Source organism: Thermobia domestica, chromosome 11 (assembly GCF_964235325.1).
Source record: "Thermobia domestica chromosome 11, izTheDome1.hap1.1, whole genome shotgun sequence".
Classification (NCBI taxonomy): Eukaryota; Metazoa; Arthropoda; class Insecta; order Zygentoma; family Lepismatidae; genus Thermobia; species Thermobia domestica.
This window is the reverse complement of record NC_137464.1, coordinates 256,202,870-256,220,407: the sequence shown is the minus strand read 5'-3', so window position 1 is coordinate 256,220,407 and position 17,538 is coordinate 256,202,870. Positions and strand designations below refer to the sequence as shown.

General features: G+C 38.6%; 2 protein-coding genes across 3 annotated transcripts in view; one reads left to right on the top strand and one right to left on the bottom strand.

Moving 5' to 3' along the window:
* The window catches only part of LOC145664959 (sodium-independent sulfate anion transporter-like), a 398,697-nt gene that overhangs the window by 61,983 nt on the left and 319,176 nt on the right, over positions 1-17,538 (top strand). The window lies entirely within an intron of this gene.
* Positions 1-17,538, bottom strand: part of LOC145664957 (sodium-independent sulfate anion transporter-like) — a 106,700-nt gene that overhangs the window by 70,996 nt on the left and 18,166 nt on the right. Inside the window, exon 1 of one of the 2 annotated variants that reach the window (XM_081732094.1) lies at positions 13,902-14,155. The exons of the other annotated variant lie outside the window; for it this stretch is intronic. Coding sequence (XP_081588220.1) covers positions 13,902-13,953 — 52 coding nt within the window. The 5' untranslated portion in view covers positions 13,954-14,155. Of the gene's footprint in view, positions 1-13,901; positions 14,156-17,538 lie in introns of those variants that run through there. 2 annotated transcript variants of the gene reach the window in all.

Below are 17,538 nucleotides of genomic sequence, written 5' to 3'. Positions count from 1 at the left end.
AAATTAGCGGTATTTTAATTTCGCCGGAATGAATACTCTTGAGCTATTTGGAGAAATTTGGATATAAAAAGAAGCTCAACATTAGGAAGCTACATGATCTGACTCACAAACATTTACGTACTTGATCGAATTTTTATCTGCTAGTCTCTACTGAAACAAAATGAACTCGAGTTATTTGTGAAGCGGTTGATCACAACAATGTGCGGAAAAGATTATGGTCGAAGCCAGAAGCGTGGCAAAGACCACACGGACGCTTAGGAACGTTGTGCTGTGCGTTTGGTGGATTGGAAGGGCATCGTGCATCACGAGCTGCTGTCGCTGGACAGAAGGATGGATTCGAAGCTCTATTGTCGACAATTAGCGCAAGTGCATCTAACAAGTCAAAAGAAATGAACGGAACTGATCAACAGAAAGGGTATCGTATATCACGCTGGCAACGCTAGGCTGAATACATCTTTAACAACCCGTCAGATATTGGGAGAACTTGGCTGAGATATGTTAATGCATCTACCATATAGCCCAGACTGGGACCGTCAGCTATTATTTGTTTCGGTCTATGCACAACTTCCTGAATGGTGCTAGGTTAGCTTCAAATTTTCCCTAGTAACAAATAAGCTTTCTGCCAGTTGGCGCGTGGTTGGCTTTTGGCTTTCTACGCTTGCACTTGAAACGCATGCTTTTATTCAATCTGCCTTTTGTTGTATTTGCAAGCGATGCTTTAGACCTTTCGCAGAGCGTTATATTATCACTAGCCGTTCATTGACTGTTGACTTGCCTTGCCTTGTAAAACGCTTGCGTCAAGCTTGAATGGAACACTAAATGCAATTTTGCCCCTATGTATAGTCGAGACGTTCTATTCGTCCCCAACCGGCTTCCTTTGTACTCAAGCAGAAAATTTGCCCTAACCGCCCTCATAAATAACACTCCAAATAAGCCATAAACGGCACGTGTTCGGTGTCGAAGTAATACGTTGTTGCCATCGTTAAACTTTTATTATCGATGGATACATTATATAACAATAATAATAATAATAATAATAATAATAATAATAATAATAATAATAATAATAATAATAATAATAAAACACAACAATCATTAAAGGAATTCAGTATAATAGTATGGACAGGGGCGGTCAAGGACGGATTTCTGGGAGCGGCAAAGAAAGATTGTATTTTTTTTTCTCATCAGGCTTTTGCGGCACTGCCTTGCGGGGGGGAGGACAGGGGCGAACTACTTAACATGTTTGGTTCGTACAAGCGTTATCGTTATGGAAGTTACATAATATTAACAATATGCTATATTTAAGAGTAATATAAGCACATATCATGAAACTAATGATTCATTTCTTTTTTCTTTTCATTACAACGAATTCAAATTAAATTAAATATTTCAGTTTAACGCCCCAGAATTATGCCCTCCAAGCTAAAGGAGACGGAAGGAGGATGCAATGAAAACAAAAGTAACGAAAAAACAACTAGATAAATCTGTCTTTCTGCGAAGACTACTGAAGAACAGTAAGCAAGAGGGTGAAAATTGCAACATCGCTTTCTTTTTCAGCAGGTCAACTGGCAGGCCACCCTCAACTGGAAGGACATGTTGAATTATCACTCCCATGTAACAAAGAAACACGCGGTTTCCTTCAATTGTGTTCCGCTTCCTTTGTAGCCGCGTGGGGATGGTTCGAGCGATTTTACTATAACTTAGTTCAGTGTTCGAAGTGGAGAAAAAGCGGAAGTGGTATATTTTATTACAATTTTAACCCTCCATAGCACGCGTGGTCAATTGTAACATTAAGGCACGCGCACGGAGTCTCAGTCCGCAATATTTATTTATTTTATTTTAATGTGTATTTTGTTTTGAAGCGATATTAAACTGTTTAATATTTTCTTTGCAATGCTTCTGACAATTTACCACGTATATTTTAGAGCACAAACTCCTTTAACAGTGGGGGCCGCGGTGGCTCAGTAATAGAGCGTTCACCTCTGGTGCCTGGGGTCCCGGGTTCGATCCCAGCCCCCGCCAAGTGGACTTTGTGGTGGACAAACACCGTGTGCGTGGGTTTTCTCGGGGTTCTCCCGTTTCTTCCCACTTTCTTCATTATACCATTTCCTTCATTACTCATCATCACCGTCTCCTTTAGCCTAACCGGCATAACCGTGGGACGTAAAACTCAATGATTTCATTTCATATTTTCCTTTAACAGTTCTAAGAAAACAAAAATATCTCTATCCGCGGAGTGTGACTTCGCGGCGCGTGCTACGGCGGGTTAACTCGACATACCGGCTATCTAAATGTTGAAATACAGTTAGGGTATGTTGCCTAAATGATTGCATTTATATTTACATAATGATTGAAAAACACTGGAGAGCTTCTCTTTAGTTAAGGGGGGAGGGCATGGAGAGACTTTGATCCCTCGCTATCAACTTTCTGAAAATTATACACGAAAATGTTAAAAATAATAATAATAATAATAATCGAGTTTTTATGTTAATTTTTCTGTGGGAAATGTGCCGCACCCCCCACTCAACTGAATTGTATTCGAAACCCCCGGCAGAACCGCCCCCACTATAGACAATCCCTAAATCCGCTCATGCTCAAAACACATTTAGCTATATGAATTAAGACAAGAAGACACACACATGTGCATACGAAATAAACATTTTAGTATGGCACATCAAAGTATTTTGTCACTATAAACCTGGGGGATCTAGCCCCCCCGGCTCCGTGCTAGTTCCGCCACATTAAACAAGTATAGTTTTATTGAGAAAATACGTAAATGTATGTTGAGTTACGAAGTTATATGAGAGTTCGGACCCAGTGAACCTCCCATTGGCTGCACTCCTAACTCCCTGTGCCTTCGTGAAAATAAATCGATTTAAATTCAATTCGAACTTACTATACGCTCGAATTTCTTTCTCTTCTCTATGTAAGATTATTTTGTGAAACATTCATTGACCTTTCTTATCGCTCCTTGGTCACTTGCCCGCTATGGATAAAATAAAAGCTGAGCGAAGCGTTGCTAAGCGGAGAAGTTCGTAACTATCCGCCTTATGCAGAGTCGTTATGACGTATGATTAGCGCCATACTAAAGACCTGACTACTGCAGCAAACATATATTAATCGAACTCTTTAGTATGGCACTAATCACGCGTCAGAACGACTCTGAATAAGGTCTTAATGATACTAAGAAGTAGACCGCTAGTCGCTGTCAGCTGTCTGTAAACGCTTATATATGAAAATGAAATCTTTGAGTTTTACGTCGCACGCTTATGCCGGTTAGGCTAAAGGAGACGGTGATGATGAGTAATGAATGAAATGGTGGAATGAAGAAAGTGGGAAGAAACGGGAGAAGCCCGAGAAAACCCACGCACACGGTGTTTGTCCACCACAAAATTCACTTGGCGGGGGCTGGGATCGAACCCGGGACCTCAAGCACCAGAGGTGAACGCTCAAGCACTGAGCCACCGCGGCCCTTTGTAACCGCTTACAGAGAAGATAGGAATGATGCAAAATGTGCTTTTCTATGTTAAGAAATAGAGGCTACTCGCCCACGGCCGTAATTTGTGGAGAGGCAGGGGCAACTGCCCCTCCAGGAAAGTTCCCGCTGTTCGAGGGGGACCCACTTTAAGACAAAATTTTCTTACTCCATATACTATACGAACACGAAATTATAAATGAATCATCAAACATGTTCACTACATTACATAAACAAAAACAGCACATAAAAGCTAAATAAAACAAAAATGAGTCGTGGGCCCATTTCAGCAAAACATGTTTACCATTAGGGGCCCTAGAAATAATATTTATCCGTATGGCTTTGAGATTTGTCAATATTGTCACTTTAATTAATTTGCCATGTATGGAACGGGCCCAGGGGCGTGTGGGAGGGCCCACAGGCTCGGGGGGGGGAGAGCACAAAGAGTAAGAGAAAGATGGAAAGAAGGAACCAATTTTCAAATTTTGCGGGAGGGCACCAAACAACTTTTTCTAGGTGGCCCAAATTTTAATGCTTGTTCCCTCAGAAGAAAATCTAAGTTACGGCGCTGTATTCGCCATATATCCAACGTTACTAGATGTGCAAGGGTTTCTCATAAGTCATGCAATATTCTGGTACATAACATACCTGTATTTATTTTAGTACAGTGAAAGCATCAAAGTATAGCTCCTTGTCTAGGACTGTTTGCAGTCAATTTCCTGCCGGTTTCTCGATTTCAAGTCCATATCACGTGTTCTCCTTAGAAGCAAAAAAGTCAATTCCTACTGTTGCCACCTCTTGCTGAATTGTGAAGCATAGTGATTTTAGAAAGTATGCTATGGACCGAATCAGGTAGTAATCAGAAGGAAGATAGGTCAAGACTATATGGTGGGTATGGGATTAGTTCGATACCATTAAATTCTTGAATTTTTGTTGCATTTTTCGAGTCGAGTATGGTTTTGTTGCTTCACTAGTGCAGGATATTTTTGATGTAGTGTAGCATACCTCCCCTAAAAGTGTTCAGAATGAAGATTGTTATTGATGATAGGACCGTTAGGAATGAACTCGAAGTGAATTACCTTCTCGTAGTTCCACCATACACAGAGCTGAACCTTAGGCTCGAAACGGCTCTCTTTGACGACCAGTTCTTTAAGTTGGCCGTTGCTCAACCACTTTTTTGTTTGTGCTACGTTCAGTACAAGAAGTGGCGGATCTAGAAAGTAAAAACGGGGGCAACCAGAATCCAGACGATGAGAGGTATGTCATTAGTTTACGCAAATCATTTTAATTTGAAATCCGTTTACGCATTTAACACCCCCCCCCAAATTTACATGCCAGAGACGCCAGTGCTGTCTTCTGACCAATTCGTTTATGTACTGTACTTGTAAATGCCTACAATTTATTAATTGCTAGTTTGTACTTCATGTCTAACTGGTGAAAGGCATGATTCATTTGTTAATCCTATAGTGCGTCCAGTAAGAGAACGTCTCTGACAGCTCGCAGTGACATTGCCACTACTCGCGTGTCAAGGTTTTTTTCGGTGCAACTGTAGTGGCAATTTAATTAATGGTATAAGACAGAGCGATCGTGATTGGTAACACTGGTATCAAAGTAGGGGCTGCAATGTCCCACCGCATGTGGTAAGAAACGTCAGAGACCATCTCTTGTTGGCCGTGCTATAGTTCCTGTTAACCCTTTCGGGATCCTGGGTTTTTGGGGTATTTTTTAGACTTTCAGTCAAGCAGCTATTGCATCGTCACTATTTACCCTAGGATCATGGCTCATACCTCATTCTCTTCAGAATAAAGCTGGCTTTCAAATGGTACCACTTACATACCCATATCGTATACCAGAAGAGATAAAATTGATGTCAAAGGGAAAATTTCGGAGGGAATTTTTTTCTCACACTTTGGGTCCCTCTGGAGCGGCCCTGTGTGAATGTAACCCTTTCGGGATCCTGGTTTTTTGGGGTATTTTTTAGACTTTCAGTCATGGTGCTACCTAGCCCAACCTGTTTATTATCCTCGATTCCATTTGTTACCTTTCTGCTTACTTTCACGGGCCCCCTCAGGTATATCAAGAATCCTGTTATAATCGTTTCACAACCTGAATATTATATTCCAAATTATTATTATTATTATTATTATTATTATTATTATTATTATTATTATTATTATTATTATTATTATTATTATTATTATTATTATTATTATTATTATATGCCATTCTGTCGTTAGTAAATAAAGTAAATTAGAATAAAATATTCTATATTCTGTACTACAAAATATTGGGTTGAGGGATCCCCTTCGTCCCCCTACCAGAGACGGCAAGTGGAAGAAAGTACACTTAATATGGCAAAAAAATTGTAATTAACATTCAAGTTAGAAATTGTCGGAGAAAATAAATGTTGATTATAAATGTACAACTTATCACTATTAATGTTATCCTAGAAATGTCTAATAAAGAATAAAAGGCAACTTACTATAAACTTTCAAAAATATATAGAGTGTTTCAAAACAACATCGACAACTTCTGGGAGTTGATTCCTGATACCAAGATAAGACAAAACGTATAGACCAACCTGGGTGCCGGTGCACAAATGCTTCCTTTCGGAGTTATAGGCTGCCGAAAACTTGAAAAAATGAACTTTAATGGTCCATAGCTTTAATACTAGGGGATCTACTGTAGTCGACTCAAGACTTCATTTAATAACTAGTATGTATCCTATCCAAATACCTATGTTTTAGAAGCCTGCGGTACTTCCGCAACAATTTTTATAGAGGGAGTTGGTGAGTACTTCATATCATAAGCCCGTAGCCAAACTTCCTGGACTAGTATTTAGGAATTTGTCTGGTGAGAAAAGCCAGGAGAACCTCAGTCAGGATGACTGGCCTGAAAATCCTTTTACAGTTTTTCGACTGAATGTCCCCACCGGGAATCAAATCCGGGCCCGCTCGCACCATAACAAGAGCGTAAGCGACTACGTTACACGGGGTTACACATTATTTTACGACTCATTTTGAAGACGAACAGGCTCAACTCTTGTATCGTTCACATATCAATTCCCAGTAAATTTATTGGATCAGAATAAAACATAATAATAATAATAATAATAATAATAATAATAATAATAATAATAATAATAATAATAATAATAATAATAATAATAATAATAATAATATCAGTAGATTCTTTCCTCATGACGAAACACGATAAAATGATCATTAATCAGTAATTTCCCTCTTTAAAACCTAATTAACCATCATTATAATATTCAATCAATGTTGAAATAAAACATTTCTCGCCCACCATGAATATACTTTTTCACAAAGATCTACATAACAATCAAGTTGGCGCAGACCCCTTTCTGTAGTTTCAAAAGCTTCCCACGAAAAAAAAAAAAAAGTTTGAATTCAGCACTATGTAGTAATATGGCTTTCGGACGGGGGATAAAAAGCAAACTTAGCTCCTGAGAAAAAAGGAGATCCATAATTATTTAAAACGTAAACGTAAATGGACTTCGTTTCTTTTTAAAATGGCGGAGGATCTTTCCCTTTCAGTAAATCTAGGTTAGTGGTTGGTTGCTGGTTGATTTGGAATTTAGCGGCCTGTTTAGCACCGAGGCGATACGATACATGGACCTATAACTGGTGGGTTTCGAACCATAGGAGCTCTCACCAGGATTCGAACTCGGGTTTTTCGCACCGGAGGCGTGTACGCTAACAATACAGCCAAGAAGGAGTACAAAATCTAGATTATTATAAGGATGACTCCCATTTATTGCTCCTTTAGAGAAACGTTGCAAACGTTATACATGCTGCATGTTATATGCACTTCCACAATGTATATTAACCCTACGTACAGCAAGGGTTTAGCGTATCGCACACCAAGGAAAAAATATTCACACATAAATGATTATTTTTTGTAGCAGTTAATGTAATATTCTTCTCTACTTTATGTCTTGAGTTGTCTTAATTTATATTTAGTACAAAATAGAGAAGCTAGGATAGAAAATAATGCTTTCTGTGGTGGTGGATATTTTTAATCCTCTCTTGGTTTGCGGTGTTATGCGTGTCCTTTGGTGTACGTAGGGTTTTCAATTTTAATGTCACCACTCTGAAACCAGCAGAGCAGGTCTTTTCCGTTTAGATGTACGACGCTTTACGTCAGCTGTACCCGTAGCGACGCCTAGTTTCGAAATCTTTGACTTTAACTGGAAATAACCTCATGTACCCCCATTATGGTAACCCGTTGCACCCAGTGAGAGTACTTTATGTCCACCATGGAAACTTTTTTTCTTAAAGTGGGTTATGTTGTAGAAATTAATAGTATTGAATGGCAGAAAATAAAATTTATATGACGTGACATGATATTTTAAAAAAAAAAATCTTATCCTAATAAAAGTGAGGATAATTTTTAACCCACCTTAGTGTACGTAGGGATAAGCCTCGACGGCTTCGAATAGTACCCGCTCCTGCCATTGACCGGCTAAACTCTGTACTACTCGCCTGTTCTCGCTCTCTGATGTTCACTCGCACTTCTCTACTTCCCAGTTGGTATTGATATAAAGCACATCCCGAGAGTAATCGCAAAAGAACTAGAGAAATTCTAGGGTATTTTTTATAAAGTTCAAGAGGAAAATAACAGTATTCAAGAGCAGTATTTAAAAAATAGTACAACGTAGTAAAGGTTATAGTATATTGTTCAAGTAGAGAAAACACCATTAAAATTCGAAATAGGGAGAAATAGATATGCTTGATTAATTTATTTTGTCACAGTATAGAAGAAACTCTCAGACGCACAATTGTAACCATAATATATACTCGTACATATCTTTTGGTATATGACTTATGAATTTAGAAAAGAAAATTGAAATTATATTGCATGCGAGTTCGCTATATTTGTAAATATATTTACTATGAATGATAAGACATTATAAACAATCCACCACTTTTATTAATTTCGCTGTTCTCCGATCTTTTATTTGACTAGAATATATCTTTGGTGTGTTTATACTGTATTCCTTAATTTTATACTATACATTATTACTTTCTCTACTTACATTTATATTCTGATATCCTTCGCCCTCTTGCTCTTTAAGTTCCCCGAACTTAGGTTTCCTAACCACGTTGTCCCACTACTTTCTATGTCCTAATATATTCGAGATGCCCTAAATTACATAGATTAAGACTCCCTCAGTGAGATCCTGTATTGATTTATTTAGGCTATAAAATAACTTTACACCGAATGTTCTACAAGTTAAGAAATAATTATTGAGAATCAATGAAAGTGCTGTCAATACAACTATTTCAGCATTCTTGACCAAACTCAAGAACTCAAGATGCCCGAACTCAAGAGGTCGGCGCTCATAAGTTCGGAACTCACGCTCACTTGACCTCATCCTCATGAAGTGAACGTGAGTTTTAATTCATGGTGTGAGCGTGATGTCGAGATGATGATGTGAGCGTGAGGTTGAGTGAGCGGAATGTCGAGATGATGATATGAGCGTGAGGTTTAAAAGATGTTGTGAGCGTGAGATCGAGTGAGCGTGATGTCGAAAAAAATCTTGTGAGCGTGAGGTCGAGATGATATTATGAGCGTGATGTCGAAAAGATGTTGTAAGCGTGAGATCGAGTCAGTATGATGTCGAAAGGATATTGTGAGCGTGATGTCAATATGATGTTATGAGCGTGATGTCGAGATGATATTATGAGCGTGGGATCGAGAGAGTGTAAGTGAGCAACGTTTTTTATCGTGACGGGGACATATAGCCTCGTTGCTGACGTCATCATTAATCCCCATTCATCCTTCATCATCATCATCGAGAGAGTGTAATATCGAAAAGATGTTGTGAGCGTGAGGTCTAAAAAATCTTGTGAACGTGAGGTCGAGTGAGCGTGATGTAGAAAGGATGTCGGAAGCGTAATGTCGAAAAAAATATTATGAATGTGAGCTCGAAAAGATGTTATGAGCGTGAGTTTGAGTGTGGTTAGTCCAAAATGAGCCCTTTTGTTCTTGACTACGCAGATCTTGTAGAACGAACAAGTTAAGAATGACGTATTTCCGCCACATTTGTTGTTCATTTGTTTCTACTGGGTTCCAAAGTCGTGAGCTACATACGGAAGTCAACAATGGTTACATTTTGCATTAACTTATAAATATTATAATGAACGAGAGAATTGCAATATTTGTTTAAGTTTCTCAGAGAGAGAACTTCAAAGAGCAAATAGATCACAGATAAGTAAAGAAGGGAAACAGTTACATGACAAAAAAGTGAAATATCCGCCGGTCTATTCTTTGTTTAGCTAGCAAACGTATTGTTTGGAATCGAAAATTGCACTTTGACAGCGGATGTGACGAAATCACTTCACTCGTCCATTGACCTTAAAATTCTTGCTAAATCAATATGAAATATGTTAATATGAGATCATCATCATCATCAAAATATGCTGCCATTATTGGCAGGTTACTTCCTGCAACTGAGAAGCTTCCATGCTCCACGGCCTTCTGCTAACCTCTTCGTTTTTACGTACGATTTTTGTGTTTTGATATCGTCCATTAATTGTAGTCTCCTCCCCTCCCCTCTTTTCTTGCTACATGATCCTCTAGCACGTCCCTCATGATACAGTTCATTCTCAGTCAATGTCCTAGCCAGTTCCTCTTCCTTTTTTAATTTCGTCTAAAATTGACCTTTTCGCTCCCACTCTTTCTAACACCTCCCTCGTCCGTTAGATATCTTGACAGATGAATGTCTAGATCTTGTCAGATATGAATTGCAGTTAGCCTATTTATTCCTCGACGTAGTTCCCTCCACTGCGACATATTTTTTGCCATTTGGCCATGAGCTTCTTTGTTTCGGGAGCTCTCTTCTTTCCTTCGTCCCTGCATAATTTTATCATCGCGGGGAGGCATAATGGTTCAGTGGTAGAGCGCTTAGTTCTGGTTCAAGAAGTCCCTGGTTCGATTCCCGGCCAGTAAGTTTGTGGTAGACAACATCGAGTCTGTGGGTTTCTCGGGAACCTCCATCTCCCACATTCTTATTCTACCAACTTTTCAATCATCATTCATCCGTCTCCCTTAGCCTCAATCATCCGTCCCCTTAGCCTCAATCATCCGTCTCCCTTAGCCTCAATCATCCTTCTCCCTTAATCTCAATCATCCGTCTCGCTTAGCTTTAATCATCTGCCTCCCTTAGCCTCAATCATCCTTCTTCCTTAGCCTCAATCATCCGTCTCCCTTAGTCTCAATCATCCTTCTCCCTTAGCCTCAATCATCCGTCTCCCTTAGCCTCAATCATCCGTCTCCCTTAGCTTCAATCACCCGTCTCCCTTAGCCTCAATCATCCGTCTCCCTTAGCTTCAATCACCTGTCTCCCTTAGCCTCAATCATCCGTCTCCCTTAGTCTCAATCATCCGTCTCCCTTAACTTAAATCATTCGTCTCCCTCAGTTTCAATCATCCGTCTCCCTTAACTTCAATCATCCGTCTCCCTTAGCTTAAATCATCCGTCTCCCTTAGTCTCAATCATCCGCCTCCCTTAGCCTCAATCATCCGTCTCCCTTAGCCTCAATCATCCGTCTCCCTTAGCTTCAATCATCCGTCTCCCTTAGCCTCAATCATCCGTCTCCCTTAGCCTCAATCATCCGTCTCCCTTAGTCTCAATCATCCGCCTCCCTTAGCCTCAATCATCCGTCTCCCTTAGCCTCAATCATCCTTCTCCCTTAATCTCAATCATCCGTCTCGCTTAGCTTTAATCATCTGCCTCCCTTAGCCTCAATCATCCTTCTTCCTTAGCCTCAATCATCCGTCTCCCTTAGTCTCAATCATCCGCCTCCCTTAGCCTCAATCATCCGTCTCCCTTAGCCTCAATCATCCGTCTCCCTTAGCTTCAATCACCCGTCTCCCTTAGCCTCAATCATCCGTCTCCCTTAGCTTCAATCACCCGTCTCCCTTAGCCTCAATCATCCGTCTCCCTTAGTCTCAATCATCCGTCTCCCTTAACTTAAATCATTCGTCTCCCTCAGTTTCAATCATCCGTCTCCCTTAACTTCAATCATCCGTCTCCCTTAGCTTAAATCATCCGTCTCCCTTAGTCTCAATCATCCGCCTCCCTTAGCCTCAATCATCCGTCTCCCTTAGCCTCAATCATCCGTCTCCCTTAGCTTCAATCATCCGTCTCCCTTAGCCTCACAGACATGACGGAACGTTAAACTGACACATTTCATTTTCATTTGATCACATTTTAATTCTTTAAACTCATGCAGCCAAACTCTATGTTATATTCGTATATTATTCACACAATTTGCATTTTCTTCCAATTAAACTACAAGAACGTACTACTTACTTCTTCCTTTTCGGGTGAAGAAAATTCTACATACTCCACATTTTGTGTATCAGTTCTTTACATGGTGTATCTCATACAGTATTTACTAGATCTATGCATCTGTCGAAATTACAGTTTCTCCTCGGAAGTGGAGGCATGGCGCCTCAGTAACAGATCGTTCGCTCACCTCTCGTGAGAAGAAACCCTGATTCTAATTCAGAACATGTTAATTTGTGGTAGACAACATCGTGTCCGTGAGTTTATTTACGGGTTTTCCCGTTTCCCGCCACACTCTTATTCCATTCATAATATTTAATTTTAATCAATCATCCATCTTCGTTAGCATAAAGGACATATTGTGAGACGTTAAAGATTTAAGTTCATTTTAATTCTTTCTTCGAGAGTTTATTCAATCTGAGACCAAATAGATTAATAATAATCACTAATCTGAAATGTCTAGTTCTTCTTTCCAATTCTAACACGGCATGGCGCACTCACGTGGAGGGTCAATCGGGTCCGAACCAGCCGGTAGCCAGCCAAAAACTGTAAGGGGAACAGTAGAAGTTAGGGGTATCCAACCATAGTATAGTTCATTACCATATTCTATTATAGTTCATTTTCTAGCCTACCGTAAAAATTTTAGGGGGCATCAAAAATTTAGGGGAGGCCCGGCCCCCCTAGCCCCCCCGTGGATACGGGCCTGGTCCGAATTCCCCCAAACATCGTAACCCGACGTATCTCTTCTACATTTGTCCACTCTCTTAATAAAACTATACTTTGTTTAGCAGAGAAATTATTGGTGTAAGGTAGAGATTTGATCTTACACTTCATCCATATATACAGGGTGGCCCAAAAGTAGGTATACAGTCCCGTACTGATCAACTCATTGCTTTTTGTATAATTTCTCATTGTTATCCATCAGGTAGACTTAGTTTCTTTATTATTTGTTCTTAATATCTTTTACTTATATCTTAAACTCGGAAGAGCCGATACAAATAAACCTATAAGCTAGAATGTTGTACTTGATCAATTCAGGGGTGTATACTTACTTTTCGGTCACCCTGTATACGCTTTCTTTTCTTATAAAAACAGTTTGGTTCTATCCTGTTTCTGAGAATGTAGGTGGCAGTGCTTAACAACTAATTATCCTACTTTTGGGTGCAAAATAACACCAGTTCAATACTATAGATGTATCTTCTTGTAATATTGGATCCCTCATACTTTGGACCCCTTCCAACAAAAATTTCTGGGTGTGCAGCTGTAACAGTATTCTTCTAACTTGAATAATGCTCTATTATTTTTACTCATTGAAATATTGTGATTGAGTATTACTTTTCCTCCCAGTGTTTTTTCCGGACGTATTTTTTGGGGGACACTCCCTCCGGAGCTCTGAAAGTGCCCCCCGGAGGAGATCAAAATAATAGATCTATAATATAATAATAAATGGAACACTAGTACTCCTCCGAATACTCAGTGTACCCCCCGGAACATTTTTTCTGAACAAAACACTTTCCTCCTCTTCAGCTTTTGATAAATTATCAAAGAAATTCCTTATTTTTTAAATGAGTTTACCCTTACGCCGCCCTAAGGAACTCAATTGTATTTTAATGGAATCCATGGCTAAAAATAATAAAATATTTTCTTTCACCCGACTTTGATCCAACATTTTGTTATCGACTTATGGCTCTTTTTATGCTTTTTTTCGGCAAATTATCGGCTGGTCATAACTCCACAAGAAAACATTTCCACATACAAATAGATTGGTTTACGCATTTAGCCTGATCTTTGCGTCAGAAACCACTTTAAAAACATTGTAGGTATTTTACTAAAATATAGATATGCGCAAGAGACGTGACGAGACAGAATTTTCCTGACAGAATTCGAGTCGAGACACAGCTCTTCCAATAGAGGAATATACATTTTTCGAATCGAAACATCACCTTTACAGCACATTTTCGAGACGAGATAGCCTCCAATCTTGTTTCGTGTGCATCCCTACTGATATTCTCAATCTACATGTGAGTTTCTAGCAAACTGAATTGATTAAATGCATAAATCACGTTAACAAAGAATAAAATAAATAATAATAATAATAAAAACTCACCATTCAGAGGATTTTTGTGACTTATATTGGCGAGTGTTACCGTGCTTGTCATTCTTCTTAAGAACTAGGCACTACACTGTGTGAAAAAAAGACTGTCAAACGATGAGATTCTACAAAATATATCGCTGTTCTTGATAATTATTGATAGGCGGCAGCACAAGAATGCCTTGCATTAATCCCTTATCATCTTATTATCTAATTATATTTATCTTTCTTTTTCATTATGTCTTTCTTGTTTTTTTTTTTTAAAGCGTATTGTAGCCTAACACAATGTTAACTTCCTTTTTTTTTTTTTTTACCTTCTTGTTTTTCTGTCGTTTGTAATCATTATAGACTATGTATCACAGAGTACTTTTCAAACGTTAATCAAGTTCTTAAAAGATTTACTCAAGAGGTCGCTTCGCTCGTGTTGATAGCCTCCTAACCCAGCTCAAACCTGTAACATCTGTACTTTCTTCTTTTCTACTGTCAGTTTTTATTTTATTTTATTATAGATCCAAGGACAATTTTAGGACTTCGTACCTGAATTCCGTGCTTAGGTTCTCTTTGTTTCTTTACTTCGTTAATTTATTATTACTGACATTCTTAAATTAATAAACCTTGGAATTTCCCACATTCAATAAAAGCTTTAAAAGAAAAAAGAAAAAAAAAAACATCCTCACACATACTGTTTAATATACAACTCAGTGGAAAACTCAAATGAAATCTTTCAGTTTTACGGCCAACGTTATACTTTGTAGGCTAAACGTTACGGATGATTAATGAAAGTGAATGCTTATAAAATAATTGGAAAATGATGGTGGGGGAGGAAACGGACGAACGTCTAGTCACGAGGTTGTCCAAAATTAACTTACATGGCCTGAAATCAAAACAGAGATTTCTGGCAACAGTGACGAGCGTTCTACCACTGAGCCATCTTATTTTTTAGGTCTACAATTTGAGGAATTGCATCAACTAAGTCAATGATTCACAACCTTTTATGACTGACGACACATTTTACTCAATGCCGATACATTTGTTTAATTTTTTAAAATTAATAATCACATAAATTATGATAATAAGCTTATAAATTTCTATTTCAGTATTACATAGTACCAACACTACATAATACTGAACTTTGTTGCTGCCGTTGGAGACGCTGACTGGTACACTTTGTCTCACAGTTGATTTTTGACTAGTTATTGATTGCTTCATGATTTTAAACTCTAAAATTTTGCGACACACTAGTGTGTCGCGATACATTGGTTGGGAACCACTGCACTAAATGACTACATTACAAAGTCTAACTTCACTCACTGTAAAGTTTTACGAAGTATTCAAACCGATGGATGTAACCCTAAACCTGATTTTATCTATGCATATCTTATAAATCTTTTATCAAGTGCTTTCGATATATCCTATGGCTATCAATTGGACGTCCATATGATGTACTATTTGTGTTACGTCCCATGTTCATGCAATATATATCGATGAGGCATTGGTTTGTACCGAAAAATGAATCAAGTAGGGCCTATAATTGAAGGCAAGAATAAGATGTTGGCTTTGAACTTCCGTTTCAACACCGAGAGCTACATGGGACAGTGGACCTGGCTCAGTGGTTTAACGTTGGATACAAGGATATGTTGTAAAATGGAGGATCTGCCCATACAACAAAATCGTGAAGGCACATGTCACAGCTTCTTTGAAATGAGTTGAATTTTAGTTTAGCGTCCCTTTCAGCAGCGAGGTTATATAAGACGTGGACCTACTGATTAACGTGGAAGCCGAACGACATGAGCTCCCGCCAGGAATCGAACCCGGACGGCGCGTACGCTAACCACTTAGCCACGAAGGAGCTCACGTCACAGTTTCGCCACACCTACTCTGCCCACTCCGCGCCACTAAGATCGCAATGTTTCGAGCTAACAATCATGGCAGAAACGAGAGTAGCCAATCAGACGTTCCGGCTTAGACGATGCTCAGTTGTTTTTTTGGCTTCATTCAGTTCATATGATTAAGATAGGTATTGGCAGATTCTCTATTTTATAACATCCTTGCTTGGACACGAACCACATGAGCTCCCACCTAAATTGAACTCAGGTATGCAAATCCTAAACCACAAAGAAATTCACGAGGGTGACAATTTGATACTAATATAGTTTTTTGTGCTTCAAATTGCGTTATTCTTTATACGGATACCACTTAGCGAAGAATGAAAAAATAATAAAATAAAATAAAAAAAAAAACGAAATAAATATAATGCAGTGTAAGGTGGTTCGTACCTGAATGAAACTAAAAGAAGGCTGCAAGTGGGAATGCTGACGTGTGTATGAAGTTCCGTTACGTAAGTTATTGCAGCAACATATGGAGACTGTAGAGAAAACAGAAGTCAGTGAACTCTGTTAGAAATTTCAATTTTAAATCAAATTTCATTTGACTTTCGGAGTTTTCTAATGAGATAAACATTACGTGTGAACATTATTGTATAGATAAATAATGCGAGCCGGGAAGAAGAAAAAATCACCACACATCTAAACCATAATAAAAACTTACACGAACTAAATCAAAGTTACAATTAATTATGGTATATAGCAGTAGACAAAAATTCAAGTTAATGCACTGCTTATCACTACTAGACCATATTAACTCTGGAAGTTACTCAATTACTTATAGACAGGTCCAAAATGTAAAGTTTTAGGCTATTACGATCTAATTTGTATTGTTTTGCTTTTCTGGCGCAATTTAATCAACATAATCCGAACGTCAATGTTACTATTAGAAAAATAGGGAAGAGTGTTCGCCATCTTGAATTCAAAATGGTGGACATTTAAAAAAATGAAAAATGTCTAAATGTACAAGGGTAGTCGATATGAGTATTAAATTAAAGGATTTTCATTAGAGAACATAAGTATGTGCATTAGAGTTCTCAAAACCTCCTATGTGGCCGCCATTTTGAATCAAAGATGGCGGATTTGTAAAAATCAACAAAATTCAGAAAACATTATGAAGATCGACAATATACTCGTAATTATCAAATTAAAGGAGGTTTCACAGATAAACACATATTTGTCCATTAAATGACCCTAAACTCATTCATGTATCTGCCATTTCAAATTAGATATCGTGTTGCATACAAGGATATGTTATAAAATAGAGGATCTACCCATACAACAAAATCGTGAAGCCACACGTCACCACACCTACTCTGCCCACTCCGCGCCACTAAGATCGCAATACTTCGAGCCAACAATCATCATTACTATTCAATGGAACAAACAAGCAAAACATCATTATTATTCAATGGAAAATCATTAAGAATTATGCAAAAATAATGTATTTTCGACTAGCAGCGTTCACCCCGCTTCGCTGCGGTCACCCCGGAACGCAATAAACTTTGTTACTTAGATAATTTTTACTTTTTCGCTTTCAAGTGATATGATAAAAACCATAGAAGATTGCACTAATGTTAACATTATATCGCCTGTCATTTATGTTAACCCGCCCCGCTTCGCTGCGGTCACCCCAACCCGCCCCGCTTCGCTGCGGTCATCCCGGAACGCAATAAACTTTGTTACTTAGATAATTTTTACTTTTTCGCTTTCAAGTGATTTATAGCGCCTGTCATTTATGTTAACCCGCCGAGTCACAGGGTCATGCG